Raw genomic sequence first — 17,578 nt, forward strand, 5'->3', positions numbered from 1 at the left:
TATAGTCTAGTCTATAGTCTATAGTCTAGTCTAGTCCTAGTCTATAGTCTATAGTCTAGTCTATAGTCTAGTCTATAGTCTAGTCTATAGTCTAGTCTATAGTCTAGTCTATAGTCTAGTCTATAGTCTAGTCTATAGTCTAGTCTATAGTCTAGTCTATAGTCTAGTCTATAGTCTAGTCTATAGTCTAGTCTATAGTCTAGTCTATCTAGTCTATCTATAGTCTATTCTATAGTCTAGTCTATAGTCTAGTCTATAGTCTAGTCTATAGTCTAGTCTATAGTCTAGTCTATAGTCTAGTCTATAGTCTAGTCTATAGTCTAGTCTATAGTCTAGTCTATAGTCTAGTCTATAGTCTATTCTATAGTCTAGTCTATAGTCTAGTCTATAGTCTAGTCTATAGTCTAGTCTATAGTCTATAGTCTAGTCTATAGTCTAGTCTATAGTCTAGTCTAGTCTAGTCTATAGTCTAGTCTATAGTCTAGTCTCTAGTCTACTCTATAGTCCAATCTATAGTCTAATCTATGGGTTGATTTTGTCGATATTTCAAATAAAAAAGTAAATCGCAACATATTATACTCTATTTATATACATATAGGTATGTACATGATTTATTCTATTATTTTGATAACAAGCTGGATATTTTATTATTTCCGTGGTACATATACCCTGTTCTTCGTCGAAGAATGTATTAACACACTTTCCTCCTCCCACTTGAACACCATTTTCACATCGAAGATAATGACGACAACCACTTTCACTACTGACCACAAATGTTCTCTTACTACCCTCACAACGATCTCTATGGCATGCAACTTTCAATGGATCTACGCACATTTGTTCCACCTCGCTAAAAAACAATTATTCGGACATTTATACCATTGAGGATTTGGATCTGGTTTAGAGCCATAATCAGCACAAAAGAAAGTGCCACCACAAGTAGCTCCATCATTGACGAATTTATTTCTTTTAATTCCTTTTCCTGAACCACAGACAGACATTTTCCGGTACTGGATGACATCCTTCTATAGTTTCTTTTATACATGTTCCATTAGCGGGATGATAAAAAGGTGCGGTGCTTTCACAAAATGCATTTTTAAGTGTTACGTTTTTCGTTGCTTTATTCTGTACACATTCGAAATATTTTCCGCAATTGGATTCATCTTTAAATTTAATGCCCGTCGTAACGATGGCGCAAAAGTTCAATTTATGAGAGCTGCAGGTCGAATTAAAATCATAAATACACATCTGCTCAGTCTGATCAAAGTGATAACTTTGTGGACAGTGACCATATAGAGCCAAATCTTCGTCTTGACAATATAATAACCATAGCATGATTTTGGATCTTGTACAAATGTATGAGATTTATTTTTACAATCGATTTCGCATGTACTGCGATCGGTTAAATCTTTTACGCATTTGAATGTATCCTTATTGTAGAAAGGTGTGGAGCCCTTACATTGAACACCAGGAGTTGATTTAAAATCAATACATATGATTTCTTGACTACAATCATCTGGATCACGCAATTTAGTTTCATTGGGACAAGATCAGCATTACGTTGCCCCACTATAGTTACGGGCAGTATTGACCACATTAGAGCCACGGCCGCCAAACAGATTAATAAAGGATCTTTTATGAGGGAAAATTGTGTTATCATTATGGAATTTTCTTTTAATTATTTAATTTACCTTTCATGTTGAATTTTAAGGACCGAACTGTTGGGTGTTTAGCAAAAGACTGAAGTTATTTCAAATATATGTATGTACATATATGTTTATTTTATTATTTAAGACTCGAATTTATTTTTAAAATAAATTTGTGATAAATATTAGTTACGATAAGATTACTTTCAATATATGTATTCAAAATATTAACTACCATAACAACAAAGGGGCCATAAGATAGGACGTTACAATTTATAATGCGAATATCTATTTATGATTAGATTCTGCATTTAGATTTGTATCTAAAAGAATAGGAAAAAATACTTGATAATTTATAAATATAAAGAGCATAAATTAATAGACTTTTTGGCACGTACTGTCTTATGGTAAGACCAGTTTATTCACCAATTGGACAATTTCTGCTATATCACCAGCTTCAAGATTTTATAGACGAATGAATCCATTGAAGATAAATCATGTTCAAAAACAGCGTATCCGTTTATTTATAATGCGAAAACTTTATTGTAGCCTAGCCTATTGTCATATAGCATTAGTCTATAGTGTAGTCTATAGTCTAGTCTATAGTCTAGTCTATAGTCTAGTCTATAGTCTAGTCTATAGTCTAGTCTATAGTCTAGTCTATAGTCTAGTCTATAGTCTAGTCTATAGTCTAGTCTATAGTCTAGTCTATAGTCTAGTCTATAGTCTATCTCTAGTCTAGTCTAGTCTAGTCTAGTCTATAGTCTAGTCTAGTCTATAGTCTAGTCTATAGTCTAGTCTATAGTCTAGTCTAGTCTATAGTCTAGTCTAGTCTATAGTCTAGTCTATAGTCTAGTCTAGTCTATAGTCTAGTCTATAGTCTAGTCTATAGTCTAGTCTATAGTCTAGTCTATAGTCTAGTCTATAGTCTAGTCTATAGTCTAGTCTATAGTCTAGTCTATAGTCTAGTCTATAGTCTAGTCTATAGTCTAGTCTATAGTCTAGTCTATAGTCTAGTCTATAGTCTAGTCTATAGTCTAGTCTATAGTCTAGTCTATAGTCTAGTCTATAGTCTAGTCTATAGTCTAGTCTATAGTCTAGTCTATAGTCTAGTCTATAGTCTAGTCTATAGTCTAGTCTATAGTCTAGTCTATAGTCTAGTCTATAGTCTAGTCTATAGTCTAGTCTACAGTCTAGTCTATAGTCTCTCTACAGTCTAGTCTATAGTCTAGTCTACAGTCTAGTCTATAGTCTAGTCTATAGTCTAGTCTATAGTCTAGTCTATAGTCTAGTCTATAGTCTAGTCTATAGTCTAGTCTATAGTCTAGTCTATAGTCTAGTCTATAGTCTAGTCTATAGTCTAGTCTATAGTCTAGTCTATAGTCTAGTCTATAGTATAGTCTAGTCTATAGTCTAGTCTAAGTAGTCTATAGTCTATATCTAGTCTAGTCTATAGTCTAGTCTATAGTCTAGTCTACAGTCTAGTCTATAGTCTAGTCTATAGTCTAGTCTATAGTCTAGTCTATAGTCTAGTCTATAGTCTAGTCTATAGTCTAGTCTATAGTCTAGTCTATAGTCTAGTCTATAGTCTAGTCTTAGTCTAGTCTATAGTCTAGTCTATAGTCTAGTCTATAGTCTAGTCTATAGTCTAGTCTATAGTCTAGTCTATAGTCTAGTCTATAGTCTAGTCTATAGTCTAGTCTATAGTCTAGTCTATAGTCTAGTCTATAGTCTAGTCTATAGTCTAGTCTATAGTCTAGTCTATAGTCTAGTCTATAGTCTAGTCTATAGTCTAGTCTATAGTCTAGTCTATAGTCTAGTCTATAGTCTAGTCTATAGTCTAGTCTATAGTCTAGTCTATAGTCTAGTCTATAGTCTAGTCTATAGTCTAGTCTATAGTCTAGTCTATAGTCTAGTCTATAGTCTAGTCTATAGTCTAGTCTATAGTCTAGTCTATAGTCTAGTCTATAGTCTAGTCTATAGTCTAGTCTATAGTCTAGTCTATAGTCTAGTCTATAGTCTAGTCTATAGTCTAGTCTATCTAGTCTATAGTCTAGTCTATAGTCTAGTCTATAGTCTAGTCTATAGTCTAGTCTATAGTCTAGTCTATAGTCTAGTCTATAGACTAGTCTATAGTCTAGTCTATAGTCTAGTCATAGTCTAGTCTATAGTCTAGTCCATAGTCTAGTCTATAGTCTAGTCCATAGTCTAGTCTATAGTCTAGTCTAGTCTAGTCTATAGTCTAGTCTATAGTCTAGTCTATAGTCTAGTCTATAGTCTAGTCTATAGTCTAGTCTATAGTCTAGTCTATAGTCTAGTCTATAGTCTAGTCTATAGTCTAGTCTATAGTCTAGTCTATAGTCTAGTCTATAGTCTAGTCTATAGTCTAGTCTATAGTCTAGTCTATAGTCTAGTCTATAGTCTATCTATGTCTAGTCTATAGTCTAGTCTATAGTCTAGTCTATAGTCTAGTCTATAGTCTAGTCTATAGTCTAGTCTATAGTCTAGTCTATAGTCTAGTCTATAGTCTAGTCTATAGTCTAGTCTATAGTCTAGTCTATAGTCTAGTCTATAGTCTAGTCTATAGTCTAGTCTATAGTCTAGTCTATAGTCTAGTCTATAGTCTAGTCTATAGTCTAGTCTATAGTCTAGTCTATAGTCTAGTCTATAGTCTAGTCTATAGTCTAGTCTATAGTCTAGTCTATAGTCTAGTCTATAGTCTAGTCTATAGTCTAGTCTATAGTCTAGTCTATAGTCTAGTCTATAGTCTAGTCTATAGTCTAGTCTATAGTCTAGTCTATAGTCTAGTCTATAGTCTAGTCTATAGTCTATAGTCTAGTCTAGTCTATAGTCTAGTCTAGTCTATAGTCTAGTCTAGTCTATAGTCTAGTCTATAGTCTAGTCTATAGTCTAGTCTATAGTCTAGTCTATAGTCTAGTCTATAGTCTAGTCTATAGTCTAGTCTATAGTCTAGTCTATAGTCTAGTCTATAGTCTAGTCTATAGTCTAGTCTATAGTCTAGTCTATAGTCTAGTCTATAGTCTAGTCTATAGTCTAGTCTATAGTCTAGTCTATAGTCTAGTCTATAGTCTAGTCTAGTCTATAGTCTAGTCTATAGTCTAGTCTATAGTCTAGTCTATAGTCTAGTCTATAGTCTAGTCTATAGTCTAGTCTATAGTCTAGTCTATAGTCTAGTCTATAGTCTAGTCTATAGTCTAGTCTATAGTCTAGTCTATAGTCTAGTCTATCTAGTCTAGTCTAGTATAGTCTAGTCTATAGTCTAGTCTATAGTCTAGTCTATAGTCTAGTCTATAGTCTAGTCTATAGTCTAGTCTATAGTCTAGTCTATAGTCTAGTCTATAGTCTAGTCTATAGTCTAGTCTATAGTCTAGTCTATAGTCTAGTCTATAGTCTAGTCTATAGTCTAGTCTATAGTCTAGTCTATAGTCTGTCTATAGTCTAGTCTATAGTCTAGTCTATAGTCTGGTCTACAGTCTAGTCTATAGTCTAGTCTATAGTCTAGTCTATAGTCTAGTCTATAGTCTAGTCTATATATAGTCTTATAGTCTAGTCTATAGTCTAGTCTATAGTCTAGTCTAGTAGTCTATGTCTAGTATAGTCTAGTCTAGATTATAGTCTATAGTCTAGTCTATAGTATAGTCTATAGTCTAGTCTATAGACTAGTCTATAGTCTAGTCTATAGTCTAGTCTATTGTATATTCTATAGTCTAGTCTATAGTCTATAGTAGAGTCTATAGTCTAGTATATATTCTAGTCTAGTCTATTCTATAGTCTAGTCTATGGTCTAGTCTATAGTCTAGTCTATAGTCTAGTCTATAGTCTAGTCTATAATCTAGTCTATAGTCTAGTCTATAGTCTTGTCTATAGTCTAGTCTATGTTTAGTATATAGTCTAGTCTATAGTCTAGTCTATATTCTAGTCCATATTCTATTCTATAGTCTAGTCCATTGTCTAGTCAATAGTCTAGTCTATATTCTAGTCTAAAGTCTAGTCTATAGTCTAGTATATAGTCAAGCCTATAGTATAATCTATACTATAGTCGGAACTATAATTTAGTCTATGGTATAGTCTACATTATTTTCTATAGCGTATATCCTAGACCGTATTTTAATCTTTTTATGAGTTTGATTGAGTGAATTAATGAAACTTTTTCCTGATCTCTTATCACAGCTGTATTTTAAAAATTTAATTGATCCGGAAACTTACATAATGAACAGTTTTCTATATTTGATCTCGATTTTTGCTTTAACAACTTACGTTATATATCTTATCTCAACTATTGCATATAGTAGTTATTAATTGGCCAGTTAAAAAGATCTAGAATAGTAAAATATTCCAAAACAATTTGATTAAGTTTTTTTTTTTTTTGCGTATTTCACTTTCAATAAAATTTGCGAAATTATTTAACAGGAGGTAGAAATTTTACAGTGACAAAAACCAGTTATCATGGCACACTTAAACTATCTCTAGGTAATACTATTTTACAAGCACATTGCGAAATATAAGATAAAGACTTGGTAAATTTTAAATTGTTCTGACGTCTTTAATAATTGAGGAAATTTATCAGTGACGTGGATGTGAGAAAAGGGACACCGGGAAAATGAATATATTTAAACAACCATTGAAAATTATTATCTAGATAGAGATGAGACTGTACAGATAGATATACATACATATATTGAGGATTTTTAATAGATTCTAAATATGTATGTACATATGTTGGTAAAATCATAATATCTGAAGACTTTATATATTTATTTGTATTTAAATCCTATATTTCTTTCAGTGTAAAGGAAATACCACTTTCACTCATGTTTACACTATACTGATATCTTCCTACTCAAATCAAATTAAAACAATTAGTAAAAACTTAAAACAAATGTTTAATGACAAATATGAAGTGCAAATGATTATGTACTATATACATATATTTGACATTATCAATGACTAATAAAATAAAAGTGCAAAACCTAGGAAAAAATATATATATTGAGGTAGCAAAGTTTTGATTAGATATAAGACCCCCACAGAATTTTCAATTTGAAATATCTTTTAAAGGTACCTGCAATTTGTAAGAGCAATTAGTTGCTCTGTGAATTGCTAAGGGAAAACATCTCCATATAAAAACTATAGCTGAAATAGTGAAAATGAAAGGTATACATACATATAAAAACCAAAAAATAGTGACATGTTATAGATAACAAAAATATAGATATGTATGTTTACAAGAAATTCTAATTTAATAATTGTCAAAAAAAATGTCATAATTTGCAAACTTGTCAAAGTTTTATAATTAATAAAATAATATTGTAACGAAAGAGAACATTAATAGAGATTGTGCTTTAAAATATTATAAAAACAAAGTAAACAATTCGGAATGGCTAAAACATATCGTTTTGGGATGTGAAAATGTGGTCTTAAAACACTTTCTAGTCTTTACTAAAGTCTAGTCTATAATCTTGACTATAGTCTAGTTTATAATCTTGACTATAGTCTAGTCTATAATCTTGACTATAGTCCAGTCTATAGTGTAGTCTAGTCTATAGTTTAGTCTATGGTCTAGTCTATAGTCTAGTCTATAGCCTAGTCTATAGTCTAGTCTATAGTCTTGGCTATAGTCTAGTCTAAAGTCTAGTCTATAGTCTAGTCTATAGTCTAGTCTATAGTCTAGTCTATAGTCTAGTCTATAGTCTAGTCTATAGCCTAGTCTATAGTCTAGTCTATAGTCTAGTCTATAGTCTAGTCTATAGTCTATTCTATAGTCTAGTCTATAGTCTAGTCTATAGTCTAGTCTATAGTCTAGTCTATAGTCTAGTCTATAGTCTAGTCTATAGTCTAGTCTATAGTCTAGTCTATAGTCTAGTCTATAGTCTAGTCTATAGTCTAGTCTATAGTCTAGTCTATAGTCTAGTCTATAGTCTAGTCTATAGTCTAGTCTATAGTCTAGTCCATAGTCTAGTCTATAGTCTAGTCTATAGTCTAGTCCATAGTCTAGTCCATAGTCTAGTCTATAGTCTAGTCTATAGTCTAGTCTATAGTCTAGTCTGTAGTCTAGTCTATAGTCTAGTCTATAGTCTAGTCTATAGTCTAGTCTATAGTCAAGTCTATAGTCTAGTCTATTGTCTAGTCTATTATCTTGTCTTTAGTCTAGTCTATAGTCTAGTCTATTGTCTAGTCTATAGTCTAGTCTATAGTCTAGTCTATAGTCTAGTCTATAGTCTAGTCTATAGTCTAGTCTATAGTCTAGTCTATAGTCTAGTCTATAGTCTAGTCTATTGTCTAGTCTTTAGTCTAGTCTATAGTGTGGTCTATAGTCTAGTCTATAGTCTATATTCTAGTCTATAGTCTAGTCTATTGTCTAGTCTATAGTCTAGTCTAGTCTATAGTCTAGTCTAGTCTAGTCTAGTCTATTAGTCTAGTCTATAGTCTAGTCTATAATCTAGTCTATAGTCTAGTCTATAGTCCTAGTCCATAGTCTAGTCTATAATCTAGTCTATAGTCTAGTCTATAGTCTAGTCCATAGTCTAGTCTATAGTCTAGTCTATAGTCTAGTCTATAGTCTAGTCTATAGTCTAGTCTATTGTCTAGTCTTTAGTCTAGTCTATAGTCTATTCTACAGTCTAGTCTATAATAGTCTAGTCTAGTCTATAGTCTAGTCGTTACCTAGTCTATAGTCTATTCTATAGTCTAGTCTATAGTCTAGTCTATAGTCTAGTCTATAGTCTAGTCTATAGTCTAGTCTAGTCTATAGTCTAGTCTATAGTCTAGTCTATAGTCTAGTCTATAGTCTAGTCTATAGTCTAGTCTATAGTCTAGTCTATAGTCTAGTCTATAGTCTAGTCTATAGTCTAGTCTATAGTCTAGTCTATAGTCTAGTCTATAGTCTAGTCTATAGTCTAGTCTATAGTCTAGTCTATAGTCCTAGTCTATAGTCTAGTCTATAGTCTAGTCTATAGTCTAGTCTATAGTCTAGTCTATAGTCTAGTCTATAGTCTAGTCTAGTCTATCTATGCTAGTCTATAGTCTAGTCTATAGTCTAGTCTATTAGTCTAGTCTAGTCTAGTCTATAGTCTAGTCTATAGTTAGTCTATTGTCTATTAGTCTAGTCTATAGTCTAGTCTATAGTCTAGTCTATAGTCTAGTCTATAGTCTAGTCTATAGTCCTAGTCTATAGTCTAGTCTATAGTCTAGTCTATAGTCTAGTCTATAGTCTAGTCTATAGTCTAGTCTATAGTCTAGTCTATAGTCTAGTCTATAGTCTAGTCTTAGTCTAGTCTATAGTCCTAGTCTATAGTCTAGTCTATAGTCTAGTCTATAGTCTAGTCTATAGTCTAGTCTATAGTCTAGTCTATAGTCTAGTCTATAGTCTAGTCTATAGTCTAGTCTATAGTCCTAGTCTATAGTCTAGTCTATAGTCTAGTCTATAGTCTAGTCTATAGTCTAGTCTATAGTCTAGTCTATAGTCTAGTCTATAGTCTATAGTCTAGTCTATAGTCTAGTCTATAGTCTAGTCTATAGTCTAGTCTAGGCTAGTCTAGTCTAGTATAGCTAGTCATAGTCTAGTCTATAGTCTAGTCTATAGCTAGTCTATAGTCTAGTCTATAGTCTAGTCTATAGTCTAGTCTATAGTCTAGTCTATAGTCTAGTCTATAGTCTAGTCTATAGTCTAGTCTATAGTCTAGTCTATAGTCTAGTCTATAGTCTAGTCTATAGTCTAGTCTATAGTCTAGTCTATAGTCTAGTCTATAGTCTAGTCTATAGTCTAGTCTATAGTCTAGTCTATAGTCTAGTCTATAGTCTAGTCTATAGTCTAGTCTATAGTCTAGTCTATAGTCTAGTCTATAGTCTAGTCTATAGTCTAGTCTATAGTCTAGTCTATAGTCTAGTCTATAGTCTAGTCTATAGTCTAGTCTAGTCTAGTCTATAGTCTAGTCTATAGTCTAGTCTATAGTCTAGTCTAGTCTAGTCTATAGTCTAGTCTATAGTCTAGTCTATAGTCTAGTCTATAGTCTAGTCTATAGTCTAGTCTATAGTCTAGTCTATAGTCTAGTCTATAGTCTAGTCTATAGTCTAGTCTATAGTCTAGTCTATAGTCTAGTCTAGTCTAGTCTAGTCTATAGTCTAGTCTATATCTAGTCTATAGTCTAGTCTATAGTCTAGTCTATAGTCTAGTCTATAGTCTAGTCTATAGTCTAGTCTATAGTCTAGTCTATAGTCTAGTCTATAGTCTAGTCTATAGTCTAGTCTATAATCTAGTCTATAGTCTAGTCTATAGTCTAATCTATAGTCTGATCTTTAGTCCAGTGTATAGTCTAGTCTATATTTTTTACATCTCTTAGAATCTCCTATTAAGAAGACACATGACTTTGCAAATATCTCTGAGTTGTTATCTACTAAACTCAATGTATTTCTTTTTTAATTGCAGCATTGCAGCTTTTAATAGTACTCCTTTTTGTAGTGTACCTATTTACAACAATCTCAGCAGATGCCTCAGACCACACAAAACTCTGTCGTTTATTCAAAACGGCACAAAAGTACGTGTTCCCGGATCATGTGAACAGTATATGGTGTGTAATGGCAATAGTGGTGAAATTTTCACTTGTTCCGGCAATTTGAAATATGATACGGAACAAGAAAAATGTGTCGCAAATCTTGATACCACTGCAATATGTGATAATCGTTGTATGGGTATAAGTGACGGAAGATTCGTAGCGGACCCAACCAATTGTCGTGGCTGTTATTATTGTCTAAATGGTGAAGCCTATGCCAGCAGTTGTGATTGGCAGTACTATTTTAATGAGACTAGACAAGAGTGCGTTTATCCTCGCGATTCTACGTGCAAAGATGTTAATAATATTTGTGAACTGGTGAAGGATAAAACCGCGTTTCGTAATGAGAATGATTGTTCACAATACTATGTATGCAGCAAAGGCGTACAAAAGCCTGATTACTGCAAAAATCAATACTTTAATGTGGAAAAGGGATCTTGTGATAAGAAGAAGAATGTAATTTGTAATGCCCATCCAATAGCCGCGAATTTATGTCCAAAGAATATTACTAATATAGTGAAAAAAGCAGATGGTGGTTCTTGTCGCGGTTACTTTGTTTGCGCCCCTATGGGAGAATTTGCTCAAGATGAACAACCTATTTGGTTCCAGTGTCCGGCTGGAAAGCTTTTCAGTGAAGCGCAAGGAGAATGTTTAGATCCAATCGATGTTAAATGCGATTATAATCGTTGTGATGGCCGTGGTAATATGCTCGTTAACAGTTCTTTTAATAATTGCCGCAATTATATTAAATGTGAAAATAATTTGGAAGTGGAGGAATATACCTGTGGCGATAATTACTTTTTCAATGAGCGTCTTCAAGCATGTGTTCCGTATATCATTTATTTTAAATGTTGTGATCAACCAGCTACGCACCCCAACGTAAAGTTGTAATAAAAGTTATGCATACCAACTTGGTTTATGGACTAATTTTTTGTTATTGTCTTTGTTTCGAGGAAAATTTTTGCAAAGAAAAATAATTTGTAAAAAATTTACTTGTTTTACATTTTTCAAATAGTGTATAACAGTATAAGAATTGTTAGTATAACAATTTTTCTTTAGAAAAGTTGTAAGTATAACAGTTTTTCTTTAGAAAAATTCTTAGTGTAACGGTTTTTTAATATAACAGTTTTCCTTAGAAAAGTTGTTAGTATAAAAGTTTTTCTTTTGAAACAAATGTTAGTATAAAAGTTTTTCTTTAGAAAAATTTTTAGTATAAAAGTTTTTTTTTCCAAAAATTGCTAGTATAACAGTTTTTCTTTCCAAAAATTGTTAGTATAACAGTTTTTCATTAGAAAATTTGTTGGTAAAACAGTTTTTACTTAGAAAAACTATTAGTTTAACTGTTTTTCCTTAGACAAATTGTTAGTATAACAGTTTTTCTTTCAAACAATTTTTAGTTTTTCTTTTAGAAAAATTGTTAGTGTAACGGTTTTTCTACAAAAACTTTTCGTATAGCAGTTTTTCTTTGGAAAATTTCTTAATATAACAGTTTTCCTTTAGACAATTTGTTAGTATAACAGTTTTTTTCTTTAGAAAGAGTTTTTTTTTAGAAAAAATGTTAGTATAACAGTTTTTCTTTAGAAAAGTTGTTAGTATAACAGTTTTTCTTGAGAAAAATTGTTAGTATAACAGTTTTTATTTCGAAAAATAAATAGTACAACAGTTTATCTTTCGAAAAATTGTTAATATGACAATTTTTCTTTAATAAAAATGTTAGTGTAACAGTTTTTCTTTCAAAAAAGTTTAGTATAACAGTTTTTCTTTAGAAAAATTTTTAGTGTAACGTTTTTTCTAAAAAAAATTTTAGTATAACAGTTTTTCTTTAGAAAATTTGTTAATATAATAGTTTTTCTTTAGAAAAATAGTTAGTATAACAGTTTTTCTTTCGAAAAAATGTTAGTATAACAGTATTTTTTAGAAAAATTGTTAGTATAACTGTTTTTCTTTAGAAAAATAATTAGTATAACAGCTTTTCTTTAGAAAAATTGTTAGCATAACTCTTTTTCTTTCCAAAAATTATTAATATAACAGTTTTTTTTCAGAAATTTTTTTTGTAACAGTTTTTTTAAATTGCAATTATAACTGTTTTTATACAGTAAATTGTTAGTATAACAGTTTTGTTTGAAAAATTTTAATTATAAGAGTTTTTTTAATTAATTCTTATAATAATATGTTCTAAAGAAAAATTTTTGGTATAACAGTTTTTTTAGATAAATTGTCAGTATAACAGTTTTTCTTAAGATAAATTTCTAGAATAATTATTTTTATAACAGTTTTTATTTAGATAAGTTATTGGTATAACAGCTTATCCTTTATACAATTGTTAGTGTAATAGTTTTTTATAGAAAATGTATCAGTATAACTGTTTTTAAGTAGAAAACTTGTTAGTATAACAATTTTTGTATATAAAACTTGTTAGTATAACAGCTTTACTATACGAAAAATTCTCATTATAACACAATCCCTTAAGATAAATTATAAGTACAAAAGATTTCCTGTACAGAACTTATTAGTTTAATGTTTTACTACAATTTTTCTATAGAAAAATTTGTTTATATGTATACTGTTTTTTCTCTATTGTAGACACATGCCTAAAAGTATGCATTAAAAGTTTTAAAGATTACATCTGGCTACACTATATTTATAACAACACTTTCCAACACTAAAGGCACTCCAGCAGCTGTTTTAGCTGTCAACTCAAACTACAATAGCAACAAACTCAAAGTAAATAAAAAGTAAACAAACCAACATGTTAATATTACGAAATTTACGAATTTTAACAAATTTAACAAAAACTAATGTACCAAAACGTTATCTAAGAGGTTTACCACAACGAAGGGTAGAATTTAGCGCCCTACCTTCTGTCACCAGTGCAGAGGAGGAAAAAGATGAGGTAAAATTGGCACAAAAAGAATTGGCCGAATTGACGGGTGGCCTTAGTATGCAGCAGCTAAAAGAAATTTTAGAACCGCACAAAAATAAAACTTTAAAAAGACAGGAAGACTCTAAGGAAGAGCAGCTATCCACGGAAGTTAGCAAACAGCCACTTTTACCCACCTACAACTTGGCGGCTTATGTCGACAAATCGGAATTACTGCAGCAATTCATACAATTGGGTGTAGACTTAAGTGCCATTGAAAGGCGCAAGGGCTTGCCAGAATTTGTATTGAAATTGGATCTAGAACAGGATGTTAAACCTCGTCTGTTATTTCTTAAAGATCAAGGAGTGCCAGCCGAAAGTTTTGGTGATCTTATAACTAAAAATCCCTTAATATTCAAAGTCGACCTAGATGACCTACAAACTAGAGTAAATTATATGGAAGCGAAACGTTTTAGTGCAATACAAATCCAACGTATTCTCACACTCAATCCCTTTTGGTTAATGTTCTCCACTAAGCGTATCGATAAACGACTGGGCTATTTTCAAAAGGAATTTTCCTTAAGAGGTGATGATGTTCGCTTTCTAGCCAGTAAATTACCGCGCTTGATCACCTACAACATGGAACATATACGTCAGGCCACATTTAGTATACGCGAGGAAATGGGTTTCGATAAGGAAGAAATTAAATGTTTACTCTTAAGTAAACCACGATTATGGCTATTGAGTAAGCTAAATTTATTTTTATTTATTTAAAAATAATATTAATATTGTTTTTTTTTTTTTTTCAAATTTCACAGAACCTGATGATCTTATTGAACGTTTTGCCTATGTTCATCAGGAAATGCAACTATCGCATCAAATGATATTACAACAGCCGGAAATTTTAACCTCACGAGAGTTTCGTTTACGGGAACGTCATGAATTTTTAAAAATGTTAGGACGCGCTCAATATGATCCGGAGAAGGATATGTATATATCGCCGAAATCTTTAGTAGAGGGTAATAATCATTATTTTGTACGTAAAGTAGCTAAAAGTGATATGGAAACGTTTGAATTGTTTTTGAAAACAAGATAATTTTTATAATTTAATAAAGAAAATCTTATTTTTAAGTTTATTTAGTTTAGTTTGTTAATAAAGTAAGATTTTTTGTATTAAACTAAAGATGGTAATAATTAATGTTTTTTCTATTTAAGCAAATACATATTAGAAGATTTGTTAGTATAAAAGATGTTTTGTAGAAAAATTGTACTAACAATAACACAAGTTCTAAAGAATATAACAAATTAGGGTTCTATAGTTGAAACGAAAAGTCGACTTTTCGACTTTTTGCATTTAGTTAAAAGTCGACTTTTCGACCTTTCGACTTTTTCCATTTTATGAAAAGTCGATTTTTCGACTTTTCGACCTTTTTCATTTATTTAAAAGTCGACTTTTAGACTTTTCGACTTTTAGTATTTTATAAATGGTCGACTTTTTCCGACTTTTCGACTTTTTCCGACTTTTTTCGACTTTTCGACCTTTCGACTTTTTCCGACTTTTCGACTTTTTCGACTTTTCGACTTTTTTCGACTTTTCGACTTTTTTCGACTTTTTTCAACTTTTCGACTTTTTCCGACTTTTCGATTTTTTACGACTTTTTGACTATTTTCGACTTATTTCGACTTTTTTTCGACTTTTTTCGACTATTTTTTATTTTTTTCGAGTTTTTTCCGACTATTTTAGAGTTTTTGACCTCTTTTCCACTTTTTAAAATTTTCGACTATTTTCGACTTTTTTCGACTTTTCGACTTTTTCCGACTTTTCGACTTTTTCCGACTTTTCGACTTTTCGACTTTTTTCGACTTTCTTCGACTTTTTTCGACTTTTTCCGACTTTTCGACTTTTTCGACTTTTCGACTTTTTTCGACTTTCTTCGACTTTTTTCGACTTATCGACTTTTTTCGACTTTTTTCGACTTTTCGACTTTTTTCGACTTTCCGACTTTTTTCGACTTTTATTTACAAAGTCGACTTTTCGACTTTTTTCATAGACGATAGTCGAGTTATCGACTTTTTTGGAACAAAATAGTCGACTTCGACTTTTCGACTTTTCGACTTTTTTCGACAAAAAGTCGATTGTTCGATTATTCGAAAGTCGATTTATAGAACCCTATAACAAATATTATATAGAAAAATAATTGTTATAAAAGTTTTTCTATAGTTGAATCTTCTGGAATCTTCAAAAACCATTTGCCCTTTTAATACACCTGAAAACTTTAATTTTTAATATTCTGTTAAGAAATGTTACTTACATTGTTAATAACTTCCGTTGCAATTGATCTTCCGATTTATTTTCCATTTTTTTATTACACATTTTTCTATTTTAACACAAACGCTTTTCTTAAAACACTTATCTTATTCTTTATATTTCTTTATTTTACTTATTTTCATTTTTAACATATACCTAGCTTTATTTACTCTGCTTTTATATGTATGTTAACATTTATTTTTTCAACTTAACATTGCGCAAACACTCTCACAATAAAACGGAAACATCTGCCTTTGCAGGAACTTAAAAACATAAACAACTCAACTCATTTTTTATTTTCTTATATTTCCTTTTATTTTCTAATTAGCTTTTTTCTTTCTTACTTTTTTATTTTCTCTGCTTTTTTAAGCTTTCTTTTTCTTAAACTTACTCACTAACACTTCTACATTCTTTACATAAACGCTACGAACGGCCCGATGAAAAGGAAACAGCGAATGGCACAGAATTGCTAAACAAAATTTTAAACATTTTTTCTTACATTTATTTTTAGATTTCCAAGGAAATTTTTTACACAACTATAAAACTATGCTTTTATAACATTTTTATATAAAAATATTATTATTTTTACTTTATATATTAATAACTAATCTAAGACACTTCTTCCGAACCAACCGAACCGTATGAAAATTTTGCGAGAACTAAATTTAGTATGTATACCAAGTCATAAAGAGAAATGTCAAATGCTTATAGATGTGAGTAAGTAAAAAGGAGTAAGTAAAAGAGAATGCGCGAATAACTAAAGTAAATGTTGAAATGGGAAAAGTGCAAGTGGGGGAGTGACCAAATTACTTTTTGCAGCAGTGGAGAGTAATGTTTAAAGATAATGCATTTAAAGGCAGAATATATGATGACTATAAGTATATACTATAAACCAGACAACAGACTAGACTATTGACAAGAATATAGAATAATCTATAGACAAGACTATAGACTAAAATATAGGCTGGACTATAGACTAGACTATAGACTAGACTATAGACTAGACTATAGACTAGACTATTGACTAAACTATAGGCTAGACTATAATAGACTTAGACCTATAGACTAGACTATAGACTATACTATAGACTAGACTATAGACTAGACTATAGACTAGACTATAGACTAGACTATAGACTAGACTATAGACTAGACTATAGACTAGACTATAGACTAGCTATAGACTAGACTATAGACTAGACTATAATAGACTAGACTATAGACTAGACTATAGACTAGAACTATAGACTAGACTATAGACTAGACTATAGACTAGACTATAGACTAGACTAGAGACTAGACTAGACTAGACTATAGACTTAGAATATAGACTAGACTATAGACTAGACTATAGACTAGACTATAGACTAGACTATACCCTAGACTATACCCTAGACTATAGACTAGACTATAGACTTAGACTATAGACTAGACTATAGACTAGACTATAGACTAGACTATAGACCTAAGACTATAGACTTAGACTATAGACTTAGACTATAGACTAGACTATAGACTATACTATAGACTAGACTATACTAGACTAGACTATAGACTAGACTATAGACTAGACTATAGACTAGACTATACCTAGACTATAGACTAGACTATAGACTAGACTATAGACTAGACTATAACATGACTATAGACTAGACTATAGACTAGACTATAGACTAGACTATAGACTAGACTATAGACTAGACCAGAGGAGCGCAAGATTGCCATTACATAGCACGCATGATAGGGTAAGAAAATTCTGCTGACGCTAGTTGATACACATACACTATAGGTTTAATTCTTCTTCTTTTTATAATGAGACTATAGACTAGACTATAGACTAGACTATAGACTAGACTAGACTATAGACTAGACTATAGACTAGACTATAGACTAGACTATACCCTAGACTATAGACTAGACTATAGACTAGACTATAGACTAGACTATAGACTAGACTATAGACTAGACTATAGACTAGACTATAGACTAGACTATAGACTAGACTATAGACTATAGACTAGACCAGAGGAGCGCAAAGATTGCCATTACATAGCACGCATGATAGGGTAAGAAAATTCTGCTGACGCTAAGTTGATACACATACACTATAGGTTTAATTCTTCTTCTTTTTATAATGAGCAATATCAGTGGGTTTGCACTCAACTTGAAAAACAAAATCAAATCAGTTGCTGAT

At 31.2% G+C, this 17,578-nt stretch overlaps 2 protein-coding genes, 1 long non-coding RNA gene and 1 pseudogene across 3 annotated transcripts; 2 read left to right on the top strand and 2 right to left on the bottom strand.

Moving 5' to 3' along the window:
• Positions 1–563: 563 nt before the first annotated feature.
• On the bottom strand, positions 564–1,547 carry LOC119615644 (annotated as a pseudogene).
• A 43-nt stretch (positions 1,548–1,590) lies between these two features.
• LOC119615647 lies at positions 1,591–1,783 on the bottom strand. The gene is made up of 2 exons (XR_005232462.1): positions 1,692–1,783; positions 1,591–1,632 (listed from the first exon to the last, which is right to left on the bottom strand). It is a non-coding gene; the product is annotated as an uncharacterized LOC119615647 (long non-coding RNA).
• A 4,954-nt stretch (positions 1,784–6,737) lies between these two features.
• On the top strand, positions 6,738–11,140 carry LOC119615646 (peritrophin-44-like). Its single transcript, XM_037971655.1, has 2 exons — positions 6,738–6,821; positions 10,093–11,140. The coding sequence occupies exon 2, from the start codon at positions 10,232–10,234 to the stop codon at positions 11,105–11,107; it is 876 nt and encodes a 291-aa protein (XP_037827583.1). The 5' UTR covers positions 6,738–6,821; positions 10,093–10,231; the 3' UTR covers positions 11,108–11,140.
• A 1,793-nt stretch (positions 11,141–12,933) lies between these two features.
• On the top strand, positions 12,934–14,259 carry LOC119615645 (transcription termination factor 3, mitochondrial-like). Its single transcript, XM_037971653.1, has 2 exons — positions 12,934–13,821; positions 13,895–14,259. Exons 1-2 carry the CDS (start codon positions 12,966–12,968, stop codon positions 14,170–14,172), a joined length of 1,134 nt encoding a protein of 377 aa, XP_037827581.1. The 5' UTR covers positions 12,934–12,965; the 3' UTR covers positions 14,173–14,259.
• Positions 14,260–17,578: the final 3,319 nt, after the last annotated feature.

The sequence above is a fragment of the Lucilia sericata genome, unplaced genomic scaffold (genome assembly GCF_015586225.1).
Source record: "Lucilia sericata isolate MDLA Ls3-8-SP2 unplaced genomic scaffold, ASM1558622v1 Contig006574F_arrow, whole genome shotgun sequence".
NCBI lineage: Eukaryota > Metazoa > Arthropoda > Insecta > Diptera > Calliphoridae > Lucilia > Lucilia sericata.

What these genes read in the sequence shown, in the direction of transcription:
- LOC119615645 (XM_037971653.1), top strand. Translation starts at nt 12,966, where the DNA reads ATGTTAATATTACGAAATTTACGAATTTTAACAAATTTAACAAAAACT. An exon ending in ACCACGATTATGGCTATTGA is followed by an intron (nt 13,822 to 13,894) that starts GTAAGCTAAATT and finishes CAAATTTCACAG; the next exon opens with AACCTGATGATCTTATTGAA.
- LOC119615646 (XM_037971655.1), top strand. Translation starts at nt 10,232, where the DNA reads ATGGTGTGTAATGGCAATAGTGGTGAAATTTTCACTTGTTCCGGCAAT.